Source organism: Vulpes vulpes, chromosome 11 (genome assembly GCF_048418805.1).
Source record: "Vulpes vulpes isolate BD-2025 chromosome 11, VulVul3, whole genome shotgun sequence".
NCBI classification, from domain to species: Eukaryota; Metazoa; Chordata; class Mammalia; order Carnivora; family Canidae; genus Vulpes; species Vulpes vulpes.
In genome coordinates, this window is record NC_132790.1 from 68776365 (window position 1) to 68793831 (window position 17467).

The following is a 17467-nucleotide window of genomic DNA, read 5'->3' on the forward strand; positions in this document are numbered from 1 at the left end:
CAAAAACACCTTTTCCACAAAGCAGCAATAGGGCTTTTATCTTTTTTTTTTTTTTTTTTTTCCCAAAAGCTCTCTTGTTATAGCTCTTTGCTGGCAATTCATGCCCTCAAGTGCTCGTTTTAGTGATAGTTTACTCCCTTTTAGACTGTCTCACCAGCCGCATTATAAATGACTTTGAAACCGGGGGCCCTGTTTTTATTTTGGACCCATGGCGGAGCCTGGCACAGAGCGGCAGAGTGTGCGTCCAATCAATACTTGTTGAATGGAATTCCACGGGAGAGCAGGGTGAGGTAAAGCCTTCTTCCATCTGCCAAAAGACTTTGGTGCGGCTCTATGGGTAATTCTCATTCTTAGAAAGCTTGAATGCGAATGAAATGATTCTTCGTGGGCATTTAAAGAATTGAATGCGATAGAATGTTTATTAGTGGGATTTTAATTCATTTAGAAGATTAGTTTTTATGAAGAGTTGGAGAAATAGTTGTTGCATGAAGATGGAGATGAGTGATTTGATATTGTTAGAGGAGAGGAGAAAGGTCAACAAAGAGCAGGAACGGAACCCTGCGCCCACCCGGCGCTCCTTCCCGGGAACGTTCCCGGGCATCCCTCATCCTTCGCCTTCTTTAAATGCAGTTCCCTTTAAACCGCCCTGATCCCAAGGGAGGGTGAGGGGACGGCAGGGGAGGGAAAGAGGGAGGAGGGGGAGGTCTGAGCAGGGGATTCTTTCGACAGCAGCGTCCACCCGGGGCCGCGGGGAGGCCGGGGTCACAGGGCCCTCCTCGCACCAGTGATCTACAACGTCTTGCCTGCGGTTTACAACCGCTCTTTAAAAATACTTTCCCTTTGGGACCGCCCTCGGCTTCTTCCTGCCACCCCCCTTCTCTGCCCTCCCCGCCCCCCCCCCGCCGCCGCGGCCCCGGGCTAAGAAATGCCTCGGCTTCGCCCGCAGGGCTTAGAGTAAACAGCACGCTCGGAGGATTACCACCGACCCGAGGCCAGCGCGACCCTTTCCTTCGGCCGCCCTCAAGTGACCCCTGACAGCAGCCCCTGCTCCCCTCAAATGCAAAACCCACACACACACACACACACACACACACACACAAACAAAAAAACCCCAAGTCTTCCCTTCGGTTGCTACCCGCAATGACGTTTCCCCCTCGGGTCCCGCCCCTCCGGGGGCTTGGAATTTTGGGATTGGCCGACGGGCTGCGGCGAGAGGGCCCCGATTGGGCGCCGGGGCGCTGACTGACAGCCGGGCGGCCGCCGCGCCCTCCCTCCCGCCCGCCCTCCCTGGTGTGCGAATGTGTGTGTGCGCTGTTATGCCGGACAAGAGGGAGGCGACCGCGGCGGCGGCGGCTCTGTTTATTGTCCCTGTCGCTGTGTGGATGTGAGGAAGTCGGGGGTGCGGCGCGGCCGACGGGGGCGGCCTTGGAGGCGGCGGCGCCGGGGGCGGCAGCGGCGGCTCCGGCGACCCCGGCGGCGGCCGGGCCTCGCTGAGTGCGAGGGAAGGACGAGGCGCCTTTGCGTCCCCGCCACGTCTGGACGCCCCGGGGCTCTCGGCGGCGCTCGGCGAGCGCACCCCCGGCTCGGCCCGGCCTGCTGCGGCGCCCGCGGGCGGGCGAGGAGGAAGCGCCGCCGCTCAGCCGCCGCCGGCCTCCCGCTTGCTTCTCCGCCGCCGCTTCTCGGCCGCAGCCTAGGCCCGGGCGACGCGGCCGCCGCGCCTCGAGTTTGAGGGCGCCGGGCGGCGCGGCCTCCTCGGCGGGCTCGGCCGGGCGTGCGTCCCGGGTCTCGGCGATGGGGCGCGGGGGGCGGCGCCGCTAGGAGCACGGCGAGCGCAGCGGTCGGTGCGGAGCAGAGGGCCCGGCGGCCGGCAGGGAGGCGGGAGCGGCGGCGGCGGCCGCGGCCTCGGGGCCTGTGAGCGGAGGCACCCGCCATGGCCAAGGCGGGCGGCGGCGGCGCGGGAGCCGGCGGCAACGGGGCACTGACCTGGGTGGTGAGTGGCGGACGGCGGGGGGCGGGGGGCCCGGCCGCGGCATTGTTCCCGGCCCGCGGGGGGTGGGGGGTGGGGGGTGGGGGGTGGGGGAGGGAGTCCGCGGGCCCGGCCGGGGGGGCGGGGGGGCAGGGAAACGAGTGGGAAATCCGGCGTCCGGAACGGGCGCCCCGTCGGGGCTTCTGCCCGCAGAACCCCCCGCTCCCCGCCCCTTTTCTTTCTTTACCCTCTGTGGAGGCTCGGGCTGCGGGAGCGTGACGTGCGCTGGAAACTTAGGGGGACAAACCCTGAACCTGACGCGAAGCCCTCGCTTCAGCTTTTTTTTTTTTTTTTGCTCTCTCAGACTCTTCCGGGGCAGTCGGGCGTGAGGCGGTGGGTATTGGCCGTAACGCCTGCGTGGCTCTGTGGGCCAGCACTTTTATCTCCATGTGGCTTAAGAGAATCCCGGAGAAAAGGGTGTGTGTGTGTGTGTGTGTGTGTGTGTGTGTGTGTGGTAAGTGCAGATGCACCCAGTTCTGCCGCTCTAACCTCTCAAAGAATGGATTTGGTGTGTGTGGGGCGGGGGGGGGGGGGGGGAGCAGTCCAAGGCAATTTAACACTTGGGTTCAGTCTCGTTCAGTTCAAAGCGCGTCGGCACGGCCGTTTCGCAGCAGTTAGCACACCGTAGGTCGTCCATCTGTCAGGGTGGGATTATTAAAAGAAGCGTTCACCTGCGTCAGCATCCCAGGTGAGGCGGGTGGGGGCCGAGTGGGGAGTGCCCGAGAGGTGACTGAAATGCTTAGTCCTGGAGTTAAAGGACCTCGGCGCTCCGTTCCTGCTGGGAAGTAGTAGAGGAGGGAAGACCCAGAGAGATCCGATTCCCACGGCCGATCGATAATTCACCAGCATTTTACTTGCTCAGCATAGAGTTCAGAGCAGGGTCATTTCCTACACACACACACACACACACACACACACACACACACAAAGCCCGGCTCAGCCGACGTACTTGGTTTCCAGGAGAAACATTTTAAAACGCATTACATTTAACAGGTACTTTCGATGGATCCTTCCTTTTTCAGAACACTCAAGGAAACTTTCGTATTGGCGTTTTTATTACTAATTCTTCCTTTTCTCTTTGCTTGGGCGAGGTTTAGGGCAGTTGAGTAGCAGTTCTGCTGAATTAACAAGACTTCCTTGAGAAAAAGCATGTTATAGCGGGAAAACATTTTAACCATTTATGTCTGAGTGTCAAGTCGCTTTGCAAAATAACTTGCTAAGCTCTTCATGTTGAATTTTCCGAATTTTGTTTGTTACTCCACTAATGGGGTATGAACAGACTAGAGCCAGGATAGATAAAATGCCACTTTATAAACTGGTGGTCCATGTGGACCATTCTGGAAGGGAGGGGGGGATTGCATAAGTGAAATATAATCATTTTTTAAAAATGGGTGGCCCTCCCCCCGTTACTAAAATCAAGCAACTTCTGAAAATTAAGTTAGCCAGATAAGTTCTCGTTCACTGTTTGGAGGTGTGAGAGGCCCGATTTGAGTTTCTGAGGACCTCTGATTCTGTAATGGTAAACATTTTGCTTCAGGATTGAATTGGTTGGCATTTAATAGCAATATTTTAATTTACTGTTATTTAACTTTGTACGTAAATGACTGCTTTTTCTTTTCAAGCTCAGTAGGAAACCACTTACGTAAAAAATTTCCTGAAACTTAGACGGTCTCATTCAGTATCAGATTCATTTGATAATAAAATTGACTTATTTAGTAAAGATTTTTTCATTATAAGACAAATATGGGAAATACAGTAAAACAAAGTAAAAATCACTTAATATTTACAGATTATACCTGCGTGTTGAATTAAAAGTTTATTAAAATATAATCACTCCATAAGTCTGCTTTAAGATTTGATGCTTGCTTTAAATTTGTCAGGGTATATGAGCATCTTTATGTCCGTAATTTACATCATTGATCATAGACTAATTTTATGAGAGGCAATATAGTGAAGTGGTTATGAGCATGGACTTCGATGTCAGATTGATGTAGATTCTGATCCTTTCTCCAACACATATTGCTAAAGATCTAACCTTTCAAAGCCTGTTTTCTCATCTGTAAAATAAGGTTGCATTGAGAATTAAATAACACATGTAGCCAGTGCTGGACTTAGTAAATATTTTTTGTTGGTGGTGAAGTTCAAGAAATGTACACTCAGAATAATGAAGTTGCTCTTACATGAAGTGCTTTTAAATCAGGGTGAAAGCAAATTATTTCTTTGAAAGAATTCAGGGATTTGTTTCAGTGGTCATCTATTTCTGCAGAGGGGTAACTTTGCCTGCTTTGTTGAATGAAACTGGTGTTATGTTGCCACCTGCTTGTGGGTAACAGGAAGAAATAAAAATGGAATTAGTCCCTGATAGTGTTCTTTTGGGAGGGGGATGGGTAATGCCATGTGTTGCTAGTATTAACTTCTGTTGGGATGCTTGCCAGCATGTAGTATTAACATCGTCACTGCATGAAAGTTTACATTTTAATACCTAAACCCACAAAGCAAAATGGTTTAAGATTGACATTAACTTCTCCTTTTAATGTTTGTGCTTTATTTGCAGGGTCTTAAGCAGATTTTTTAAAATTAAAAAAGAAGTGAAAAACATAAATATAGCAAACTATTTTTTGAGTTAACATTGACAACAGCTATGAAGGTTTCCTGAACCAAGCAGTTTCTTGAATTAACTTTTAGTTTGTAAAGCTTTGATTAGTAGACCCTGTAGTCTTATTTCATTAAGCCATTTATAATTTTTAGGTGACTGATAACACTTCTGTGGAAATAGAAGATAGTTAATTACTAATGTGAATATTGATCTTTTTTCTTGAATACTCTAATTTGGTAGATTAAACTATATTGTAATTAAAAACCGTAAGCATATAAAAAAGTGGTGGCTAGAATAACATAAGGAGCCTTTTCTCCATTTATCAAGTCTCACCAATTACCAACTCAAGATCACCCACCTTGCCCCTTCTCTTTATTTTTTATTTATCTATTTTTTAAAGATTTCATTTATTCATGAGAGACAGAGAAAGAGAGAGAGGCAGAGACACAGACAGAGGGAGAAGCAGGCCCCATGCAGGGAGCCCAATGCGGGACTCGATCCCGGGACTCCAGGATCACATCCTGGGCCGAAGACAGGTCCTAAACCGCTGAGCCACTCAGGGATCCCCTATATTTCTAATTCAAACCATCATTGTACATTTAGATATTTAAAGATTTGTATTAAGAACCTTGCTTTAGTGGATTATTGTTGCAAGTCTGAACTCCTCAATGAGACTTTCAAGCCAGTTCTCTTACGTCTCAGTTGAAATTTATTTTGTATAGTCATCATAGTTAAATTTATCTCTTCACTGTCCCCTGAACATCGTGGTTTTATAGCATGTTGCTATACATGCTTACCTTCCATCAGGAATGCCTCTTTCTCTTCTCTTTATAAGTGTAAATGTTAATTACTCTTCAAAGCTAGCTCAGAGTCCCACCAAACTTTTATCCTCCAGTTTTCACTCATTTTTTTCTGTTACCCCTATGGATCAGAAAACATAAATTTCTTTTTATGTAACTTTCATCCATGATAATTTAGTCTTAACAATTAGATTATAAACTAAAGCTAGAGACCATATATTATACCTATTTGTATCTTTTATACAGTTTAGCAAAGAGCTGGATTCATAATCCAACCTCAGTTATTTTAACAAATTGGACAGTTGACATGCTAACTTCCTGAAAAGTCCTTCATCATTATTATTTTTTTAAAGGTTTATTTATTCATTTGAGAGAGAGAGGCATAGGGGCAAAGGGAGAGAGAATCCTCAGGCGGACTCCCTATTCAGCTCATAGCCCCTTGCAGGCTTATCAAGGGCTCTATCCTAGGACCAAAGAACCCCAAAAAGTCATTATTAAGACAAGTGGTCAGGTAGCAATGTTCTTTAGGCAACCAAGTAACATAATAGCAGTACTTAGAAACTAATTATATTTGGTGCTAACTTTTCTGAATGGGAGTGTTTACTTGTAGTTTTAGATGTTAATTTCTTAGGTGTCAGTAGTTGCATTTTACTAAGTACTTTAAAAAATAAGCCTCTTTTCATAGTTTTTAAAAATAGAACCTCCTTTAGACCTCCTTTTTGAGATCAGAATTATTTTCATTTGCAGAAAAGGAAACAGGTTTAGAGATTAGGTAACTGTTAATTACCTGGCTAAAGCAGAGGTGGGATTGAAACCAGATTTATCTTCTTAACCATGATTTATACGGCTCCCCACTTTAAAAAAACATTGAAAACCAAAAAACCTTGGGATGCCTGGATAGCTCAGTAATTTAAGTGACTGACTCTTGGTTTCGGCTCAGGTGATAATCTCTGAGTCATAAGATCCAACCCTCTGCAGGGTTCTACCCTTAGTGTGGAGTCTGGTGGAGATTCTTTCTGCCTTTCTGTCTCCTACCTTTCTGTCTCCTACGCACCACCCACTCCCCAACCCCCGCCTCCATTTGCACCTGTGTTTGCTCTTTGTCTCTCAAATAAATAAATCTTAAAAAAAAAAAAAAAAATACGACTCATCTTTTATACCCTGATGTGACAAGATTAAAAAAGCCTTCTAGGATATACTTGTATATTTTTGTACTAACCTTTCTTTTTACAGAGAAAGCTAGGAAATACATTCCCTTTTCAGGATGTATGTATCTGTGTAACAATGCTTTTTTAAGATAATGAGCTATAAAATCAGATCCTTTAAGTACTAACTTTGTTAGCTTTGGGGAACCACTTCTTCAGAGTTCTGTTTCCTCATTGTAGAAAGGGAATCATGGCAACAGTGCCTACTTCATGGAGCTCTTACGAGGATTGATTGAGATTGTCCATATAATTCCCATGATGCTGCAACATAATAAGCTCTCAGATGGGTATATTTGCATGTATTTTTCTTCAAATAAATTGAAAAGAATTTTCATATCTTTTGTCTCACAGAAAGGTTTTTTTTTTTTTTTAAATATTGTGAAATCACAATAAGTGAACATCTGTCACCACACAGTTACAATTTTTTTTCTTGTCATGGGGACTTTTATTTACTCTCTTAGCAACTTCTAAATATACAATGCAGTATTATTAACTATAGTCACCATGCTGTACATTACATTCACAGGACTTTCTTATTTTATAACTGGAAGTTTGTACCCATTGGTCACCTTCAACCATGTTGTTGCTTCTAGCCCCAAATTCAAGGGTTTTGTTTTTGTCTTTAGATTCTACATATAAGATCATACAGTATTTGTCTTTCTCTCTCTGACATATTTCATGTAGCATAATGGTCTCAAGATTCACTCATGTTGTTGCAAATGGAAAAAGTTCCTTTTTTTATGATATTCCTCTGTGTGCTACATTTTTTTATTTATCAATGGATGCTTAGGTTGCTTGTGTGTCTTGGCTCTTGTAAATAATGATGCAGTGAATATGGGGGTGCATATATCTTCCCAAGTTAATGTTTTTGTTTTTTTGGATAAATACCCAGAAATAGAATTTCTGGATCATATGTTAATTCTGTTTGTAATTTTTTTGAGGAAACTCCATATTGTTTTCCATAGTGGCTGCACCAATTTATATTCCTACCAACAGTGCATGAGGAGTCCCCTTTTTCCATTTTCCTGTCAACACTTGTTGTTTCTTGTCTTTTTGATAATAGCCATCCTGACAGGTGTGAGGTAGTATCTTATCGTGGTTTTGATTTGCATTTCCCTCATGATTGATTGGTGATGTTGCATGTCTTTTCATGTGTCTGTTGGACATCTATATGTCTTCTTTGGAAAAATGTTTATTCAGAGCCTTTTCCCATTTTTTAATTTATTTTTTTTTCTTGCTATTCAGTTGTGAGAGTTCTTTATATGTTTTGGATATTAACCCCTTATTAGATTTATCATTTGTAAATATTTTTTCTTATTCAGTAGGTTGCCTTTTCATTTTGCTCATGGTTTCCTTTGCAGTGCAGAAGCTTTTTAGTATGATGTAGTTTCACTTATTTTTGCTTTTGTTGCCTTTACTTTTTGTGTCAGTTTAAAAAAAAAATCATTGTCAAGACCCACACCAAAGAGCTTATATTCAAGTCTATAATTCATTTTGAGTTGTTTTTGTGTATGGATAAGATAGGGGTCCAATTTTGTTCATGCATATGACTGTTCTTCAATTTATTTATTGAAGAGACTGTCCTTTCCCCATTTTATATTACTGGCTCTTTTGTCATAAATTAATTGACCACGTATGTGTGGGTTTATTTATGGGCTCTCTATTCTGTTCCATTTGTCTTTGTGTCTGTTTTTCTGCCACTACCATACTGTTTTGATTAGTATGGCTTTTAATATAGTTTGAAACTGGTGACTGGGATGCCTCTCTTTTCTTCTTTCTCAAGATTGCTTTGGCTATTTGAGGACTTTTGTAATTCTATACAAATTTTAAGATTGTTTTATTTCTATAAAAAGTGCTGTTGCAATTTTGATAGGGATAGGGACTTTTATTTTTTACTTTTTATTTTTTTTTAAGACAGAATGAGAGTGGCAAGGGGTAGAGGGAGAAGAAGAGAATGTTAAGCAGGCTCTGTGCTCAGCGTAGAGTCTGTTGCAGGGCTGGATCTCATGAGCCTGAGATTATGATCTGAGCCAAAATCAAGCATGGGACACTCAACCAACTGAGCCACACAGGCTCCCCTGTATTAGGGACTTTTAAACAATGTTAATTATTCCAGTTCATGAGCATGGAATGTGTATTATTTGTGTCTTCGGTTTCTTTCATTAGTGTCTTAGTTTTCAGTGTTCAGGTCTTTCACTTCCCTGGTTGAATTTATTACTAAGTATTCTTTTTGATTCAGTTGTACATGGGATTGCCAATTCCTCTTTCTGGTAGTTTGTTGTTATTGTACAGAAACAACAGAGTTATGTGTATTGGTTTTGTATTCTGCAACTTTATTGGATTTGTTTTAATCGTTTTTTTGGTGGAGTCCTTAGGTTTTTTTGTATATACTATATCATCTGCAAACAGTGACAATTTTATTCCTTTTCAATTTGGATGCCATTTAGGGAAAGTGTATTTTTTATTTTCACGGTGGACGTTTAAACATTCCTTGTGATCTTAAGTATCCCTCACCTTCTGTCTTTTTCCTTGTCCCTTGGTTTGGGAGGGCATTTCTTGAAGAGCATAGATGGAAGACAAAGTGTTGGTTTTGTTTTCATTAATGGTAGATAGATACATGGCCCTCTCTATTGTTACATAGATGAAATATGAGTGAAAGAAACATCAAAGCATGGCGGGTTTGAGGGAGAAAGGAAGGGGAGGAGATGAAACAAAAGGGTAATGTGAAGTCTGAGGGGGTCATTTATAGAAGATAGGAGAAAAGGCTTGTTGCCAAGGTTTTGCTAGTGCCACTCTTGTTGGCTTGGTGATGGTGAAATTTCTGCGCCGATTATGTGAATGAATGGCTCAGTTCCTTTTTAGCACCAACTGGCAAACCATCTCCTTTCCCCTCTTTGGCAGCAATTCATTCTCTCACAGAAAAACAGGAACTGGGTGATTGCCCCAAATTGCTATGTCTCACGTGACAACTCTGTGTATGGAAGAATCTTTTTTTTTTTTTTCCTTAACAGAATGATCTTGGTACATACTCATTCTGAAATAAAAATTTGTTTTAAAACAAAGAAGAGGAGGTGGGTGGGGGGATAGGGTAACTGAGTGACAGGCATTAAGGAGGGCATGTGATATGATTAAAACTGGGTGTTATATGTTGGCAAATTGAGTTTAAATAAATTTATTTTAGTGCAGTATTTTTCTTATGATTGAGGAATGTTCTTGATAAAGGTTGAGTCTGAGATAAGTATTAGATCTGTATTCTTTCACTAGGAGTTAGCAACATTGCAAAAGTGTTATAAAATAGATTGATATTTTAATATAGATTTCATGTATTATTTTGATGTTTTGTTATAATTTAAAAATTCTGAACAATGCCTTGTTTAATTTGGCAACCCTCTTTTGAACTTCAGAAAAAGTCAGTTATGGCATCATATGGCATCATATGTATAAACCACAAAGACTAGAATTAAGATGTTTTTAGATTTGCGGAGGATATTTTCATACAGGGGTTTCTTTACATTTTCATTGCCTTTATGAAAATGTTGCTCTGATTTCTTCTACTCTGCTGTTATTAGATGCTGGAATTATTTATTACTATAAATAGTATAAATTTATTACTATAAATAGCTTTCATCCACATAAATTTAGGCAGTGAAATAAATTACAAATAAACTTAAATTGTACATTTTTAATTTTTATCAAACCTTAAAGTTTATTTAGAATGTTTTTTGGTAATTGGTTATTTTTAAGGGCATACTGTGAATTTTTATTTAATGTGGAATAGTCACTGTTGTACAAGATATTTTGCTACTATGAACATAAGAAAAGGTTAGATTATTATTTTGTATCAAAAGTGTTTAAAATGAGTGTAATTAAAACACTTAAACATTAAAAAAATTAGTGAAACAAGGACTTGAAAAGCAAAAAAAACCTAGTAAGACAGCAACAACAAAAAAAATTTAAAAATCAAACCTCTATGCCAATGTATACTTGCCTCAATTAAACATGAGGATGAGGAGATGATAATAATTCAAGAAGAATTTTTCAGCTTCTCAAATATTGTTAATCACACAAAAGATTCACTGGGAAAACTGGTGGATTTACAAGTAAACCAAGTGAGATGTGAATGAAAACCTTAATATACTGACATGAATATGGAAAGTTTAACACCCCCCCACCCCAAATAAGCATTATTCTTTTAGCCTGCCAGTATCGGATATATATCAGTCTCCTTTATTATTTGTGGGATTGAGAATACTTTTATAAATGTGTAGATGGGAGTTTGCTGATCTGTTTGTGTTCAAGCTAATTTCATGATCTCTTTTCTCTGAATATTATTAGTAACGGTGTTAAAACTGAAGAACTACTAGGGATGATCTTTCTTTCTTTCTTTCTTTCTTTCTTTCTTTCTTTCTTTCTTTCTTTCAGTGGTAGTAAGAGCTGGAGAGAAGATGATCAATAGATTTTTCTCATTTTACTTAGTTCTCAGGCCAAAGGTGTTTATATTCATACCTATTCTAGGGATGAGATATCCCTTTGAGGGGGGCAGAGTAGTTGCTCTCTGTCCCTTCATCAGCAGATTCTGATTTTTCGTGGTCTGGACATTATTCAGGGAGCAACTTTCTGCTAATAAAGAGGAGCTAAAAGAGATCATTATTTCAGGTTTCTGTGAGAAAAACTTACAGACTTCTCAGAGAACTTCCTTTTTCTGTTTGCTGCTAGTGAGCCAGTGAGCAGTGCAAACTACCATTTATTGAGAATGGGAAAGTAAAAGACAAACTGCTATGTTATTTTCTGTTTTCTGCTCTGCCAAACTCGCCAGTCTTATCTGTTTATTTTGGTTTCAATTACCTTTTTGGCTAGATTCTAGTGAGAAAGTTGGGACTACAGAAGTAGTAAGTAGGTTATTAGCAGTGCCACTAGGAAAAAAAAAAAACAACCCTTTAGTTTTATTCCAGCGTAATGACATTTTCACATACGTGGATTAATAACAAGATCTTAAAATATATCCATATGTGCTCATTGTAGAAAACTAGAAAATGTGTATATCAGAAAAGAAAATGAAAATAACTTCTATTTCTACTTCTCACAGATAATTTAATGATGATATTCTGTTGAGTATATTTTATATTTTTTCCTACGTGTATAATCTTTTTTTGATGAAAATGGGCTCATTTTTATGCTCTTGTAATTTTGTTCACTATATATTTTTAATAAGCTACTAATTTAAAAATACTTGATTACATAATGTTTTTACGTAAAAGTTATAGCAATAGAAGTTTATATAGTCAACACAAATAAGTTTTGATAAAAGTAACTAAAAATATTTACTTAATAAATATCCAGGTTTAAAAGTTTATATATGAGTTTTAGAAATTATTTAATATAAATGAGAGTTCACTTAAAATATTGACAAAATCTCAAAACATTTAATTATGACATTCTATAAATAATGTGTGTTCCTTAATGCTTTTCATTACTTTAAATAGAATGGTACCTTTTTTACTTAATAGCTGTCATATATTTAGGAAAAAATATTTTGACATTAAATATTTTAAGTATTGCCAAACTTATTTTTGACATATATTATTCCTAGAGAAAATTATAAATAGTAATCTCACAAAGCCAAGTACATTTTACTTGTTCTTTGAATTTTGAGACATTATCCTAGCAAGCATGACAACTTTTGAACTTGATAGGGATCTATCTGTTAGGTTAAAGGGAGGGAGGAAGAAGTGATTGGTAGTGAGGGGTATAGGAAAAGTTGTAAATTCTTGAAAAAGGAGTGATGAAGGACTTTATCCTTATTTTCCATACTTGTGTGCCCTTTTAGTTAAGTATAACTCATCTGGGTCAAATGTGGAAGCCCCAATTAGGTGTCTGTTAGTCTCTGGTTAAATCTAATCTTAAAGATATTTTCTTTGTTCTGGGATTTGGAATCATAGCCTGGGATCAGAAAGCCTTTATTGCATGGTTACTCTAAGTTCCTGACCTTTGTGCCATTGATTGCAAACAGTTCTAAATTAACGGTAAGAAGTTACCTCTCTTTGATTCCATAGCATTTATTGTCTTTAAACACTTTCTAAGAGTGTGATCTTAGTCCTTACTAGCTATTCTGAGGACCCATTATATTATACACAATCAGTTATGTTTTTAACTTTGGATTTGTTTCTGTAAGTTAATCAGCTATCTCATGAAAAGCAAGGAACATGATTAGAAATTTGGAGACTGGTATTTTTAAAATGCAATGTATTTTTGGCTAGTTCATCATCTACTTGAGAGAAATAGTCTATGAAGATTTTATAAAACTCTTTTGTTCAGAGCTATTTTTAATTGACTCAGAGCAGTGTTAATAGGTAACCTTATAAATGAAAGAATATATAAGAATATAATTAAAAATATAGACAATGAGTTATTTATAATACTTTATTTTGCAATTTTATTTTATTTTTTATTTTGCAATTTTATTAAGTTTCATTAATTTTATGTAAAATTTATGGCACTGGAAGATTATAATTAATGTTTGAATTTCCATAGTGTTTGTACATTACAGTTCTTCTGGTTTAGACTGCTTAGAGGTTATGTATTTGATTTTTAAATATACGTTGTTTAAATGTAGATTAGGTGTACTGATTTTTTTCAAGTATGAACGTTAAATATAATGATATGGCTATGTATAGGACCTGAATTGAAGTGGTTTGTTGCTTGTTCAAATTCATAAAATCTCTTCCATTGTCTTCTGACTGCTTTATTTCTACTAAAGTTCAAAAACTTGTGAAGATATCTCAATTTTCATTGTGTCTTATATGTGTGAATTATTTTTTGTGAAAAAATATGCCGCTATAATACCTTTCTTTTAGTGGGATGTCTTATTTGTCAACATCAAGGAATTCCAGAAGGAGAGAGGTGTGTTTTCTGTCATTAAGAAATCTCTAGACCTTTGGAATTTGAGTTTGCAATTCTTATCTACATAGGAATGATTAGAATTAAGATCACTAACCTCTGTTTACTTGAAACTGGCACAGAAACTGTAATTAGTGAGTGCCTCAGTAATGGAGCATCTAGCAATAATTTATAAGGAATTATTGGCATGACCTATAAAAGTGTGAAATTTGAGATTTCATAAACCATGCTTAGTATTACCAGCCATATCAGTATATATTTTTATTTTTTATTTTTAAATATTTTATTTATTTATTCATGAGAGACCCAGAGAGAGAGGCAGAGACATAGGCAGAGGGAGAAGCAGGCTTCATGTAGGGAGCCCGACGTGGGACCCGATCCCGGGTCTCCAGGATTACGCCCTGTGCCTAAGGTGGCGCTAAACCACTGAGCCACTCAGGCTGCCCTGCCATATCAGTATTTTAACTACATTGGTTACTGTTTTGCATGGGTTACTTTTGCCCACTCTCTTGACTAAATCATCAGTAGTTTAATGGCAGGGAACTGAAATGTAGATTTGAGGACTTCTGCAGGTATCCAGGTTTAGTTATTGTGAACCTATAACCTGACCAGAACTCATATTCCTTGGAAAGTTTTGAAGACTATAAAAATTAACTTGATAACTTACATAATTGGGAAATTTTTATATTTCTGGATTGAATAGATGTAGGCATTTCTAGCTATTCTAGTGATTATGTATACCTACTTTTTGGGCTTAGTCAAAACAATAGTTTTACACTGTACTATAAAAAGAACTGGACTGTCAATAAATAGACCTCTGTTTCTTCAACACTGAAAAATCCGCCTGAGAGATCATTTTGTCATTAAAAAGAAAACCTGTGACATGTGTCCATATGCATTTTAGTTTAACCCCTGGTAGGTTATTTAAATTTGATTTTTTGGTTAATTTTAGACTCTTTTTGATCAGAACAATGCTGCCAAAAAAGAAGAATCAGAAACTGCAAACAAAAATGATTCTTCAAAGAAGTTGTCTGTGGAGAGAGTGTATCAGAAAAAGACACAACTTGAACATATTCTCCTTCGTCCTGATACATACATTGGGTCAGTGGAACCATTGACACAGGTAATTATTTGTTAAATTTTGAGATTAGAAGATATGTATCTATATTTACTTTTTAATAAAATTTTTGTGATTGTATGCTTTAGAAGTACATGATTTCATGGCTTGATGCTCATAAGCAAAGTAGGGTGAGAGATCTAAGAGAGGTAGAAATGCCTTTAGTTTTTGCTAAAGATAAAAAACTAGGAGATAGAAGCTATCAGAGATAAGTATAGAGGAAGATGGTAGTGTGTGAACTTTTATTTTAAAAGTCCTTAAGTTTATGCTGTGGTTTGCTTCCAATTCTAGAATGTGTACATATACAGTGATGACCATTTGATGCTTACTGTGGACTTGACTTACCTATATTATCTTGTCCAATTCTAACAATTTTGGAAAGTAGGTACTGTTATCCCTATTTTATAGATGAGGAAACCGAAGTTTAAATAAATTTAAATAACTTGCTCTCACATCCCTTAACTGGTAAGAGCTGGGATTCAAAGCTAGGTCTCTGGCTCCAAAGTCATGGCTATGTTCATATTATTTTACTCTCTGAGCCTTATAGAAAAATATAAAGAATGAAGTAAAAGTGTAAAGTAAATATAAAATTTTTGTATTTTTCTATTTTATTTAAATATAGTTTTTAACAATTCTTATAGTGTGTAAGTAAGAATATAGACTCAATAAAAAATGATTTCTCAATTTTGAAGTTATTTAAATTGAATATGAATATAGTGAGGTTGAGTGCCACTAAAATGGTATATGTTTTTCTACTTTGAAGGTCTAAGTATTTACAGAGGAAATGACAGATGTAGGTTTATAATTTGCAAAACTGATGTTAAATGCTTTTTTACCCCATAAGTCCTTTTGAATTTTTCTTATAATGCAGCTAATGTGGGTATATGATGAAGACGTAGGAATGAATTGCAGAGAGGTTACCTTTGTGCCAGGTTTATACAAGATCTTTGATGAAATTTTGGGTGAGTACTTGCTTAAGATTTAACTCCTCTGTGTCCATTGATACGTATATGTATGTGTGTGTGTGTGTGTGTGTGTGTGTATCAATGTGTATATAAAGCCAGACTTACAGTATACATTTTAAGGGCATATCTTTGGCTTCTGTGCTGAATATAAATGTTCTTCAGGAAATTTTGTCAGTATAATATTTTCATATCTGTGCACATCATATCTTTGTGTTTATCTGCAAAATATATGTATTGTATTTGATCAGAAGTCCAGTTGGTTTGTAATCTTGGATGTGTAGTTATCTGAAGGTTGCATACATACCAGTCACCTGGGGGGGCATGTTAAAAATAGAGATTACAGGGCTTGATCTTTGTAGATTTGGTGAGTTTGCTGTGAGACATGTAAAATTGTGTTTTTTATCAACAAATCAGAAATTTCTGTTGGGCAGCCACGTATAACAACCATTGTTCTGAATGATCTCTGTTTTTTCCAAATGACATGATAAATGAAATCAAAATGAAGTGTGGATGCTTAATTGATTCCTAGAGAATGCTTGCACTTTGGTAGTATTTTTAGCCAAGCACTTTCTAGAGACTCTGGATTCTGCTACCTCATTAGTGCCACTTGAAATTTCCTAGACACCTGGGTTGTATGTCTTTCTGAGCTTGTTCTGGTCACTCTTTGGGAAAAGGGTAGAGGAGTAAAACTGGTTACTTGTATTTTATACTTTTTACTCTTGCTTCCCAGCTGTCCACTTGATTTTATTTTATGTTACATAGTGTTTATCAGGAACATATGTTTTCTGTGATTGAAGTTGAGTTTGACAGCTAGCTTGTGTTCAAATTTGTGTAGTCATGTGTCTAAGCACAGCAGTGGTTAATGTATGCAAGTATGTTATCAATTATGTGCATAGAATTTAAAATTTTGATTTCTAAAATGCTGAAGGTTTTGCCTTTCTAACTTAAAAATAACTGATTTTAGCTCAACTTGTATATAAAACCACTAGTTTTTTGAAGGAAATCAAGAGAAAGTAGTTGTTACCAAAGATAAAATATAATTAAACTCAATTTTTTTTCTTTTAGATCTAATCTGGATTAGGGGGTTGCAACCTGCAGATGTTTGTTTTTATTTTTATATATCACAAAATCTACCCTTCCCCTACCCCCATTTTGTAGTAAAGGAAATAACAGTAATTTAGTGTGATTTAAAATTTAAGAATATTATTTAGAAAATAAAATTTTTATTGGCAGTTAGTAGTAATAATTTCATTAACTATTACCATGTGTTTAAATTAAGTAGGGATGCACATGCAGTTGTATATTTATTTATATAACTTAATTACTCATCAAAATATTTAATTTGTAGTTAATGCAGCTGACAATAAACAGAGGGATAAGAATATGACCTGTATTAAAGTTTCTATTGATCCGTAAGTATATTTCAAGTTACTTTTTTATGCTAAGTTGTTTTATTCTGATAGTCCCCAACTTATGAATACTGTATATAATTAGTACTCCTAAAGTTTCCCTGTTGCTTGAGATCTTGTTGTTTTTGCCTCTTTTAGCCAGAATATATTATACTTTTATAGTTTTTTCTGTAATTCATAATCTTTTCCACCAAAGTACTTCCCTATGGGAGCACTTGGAAACCCATTTTTTTCTCTCTTTGATAGTGTGGGTATTGTTGCAGGTGATAGAGTGGTCACTCAATCTTTTCTACTTGCCTTTGCTTTGGGAGTCAAGGCTAAGTGCTATTGCTAGTAGTACTCCAGTTATATTATATTATGGGTTACATTTATTTGTTATGGGCAATATTTGGGCTTTTCCATTATTTATAACATTATTTGTAAATTAGGAACTGCTGGTATTTTAGAATATA

The 17467-nt window shown here is 38.1% G+C and overlaps 1 protein-coding gene across 2 annotated transcripts in view; it reads left to right on the forward strand.

Moving 5' to 3' along the window:
• The first annotated feature begins 1508 nt into the window (after positions 1–1508).
• The window catches only part of TOP2B (DNA topoisomerase II beta), a 57848-nt gene continuing 41889 nt past the window's right edge, over positions 1509–17467 (forward strand). The window contains exons 1-4 of one of the 2 annotated variants that reach the window (XM_072726686.1): positions 1509–1990; positions 14492–14647; positions 15513–15603; positions 16955–17018. In XM_072726686.1, the coding sequence (XP_072582787.1) occupies positions 1931–1990; positions 14492–14647; positions 15513–15603; positions 16955–17018 (371 nt within the window). In that variant the 5' untranslated portion in view covers positions 1509–1930. Of the gene's footprint in view, positions 1991–14476; positions 14648–15512; positions 15604–16954; positions 17019–17467 lie in introns of both variants that reach the window. The other variant, XM_072726685.1, reaches the window with a different exon arrangement.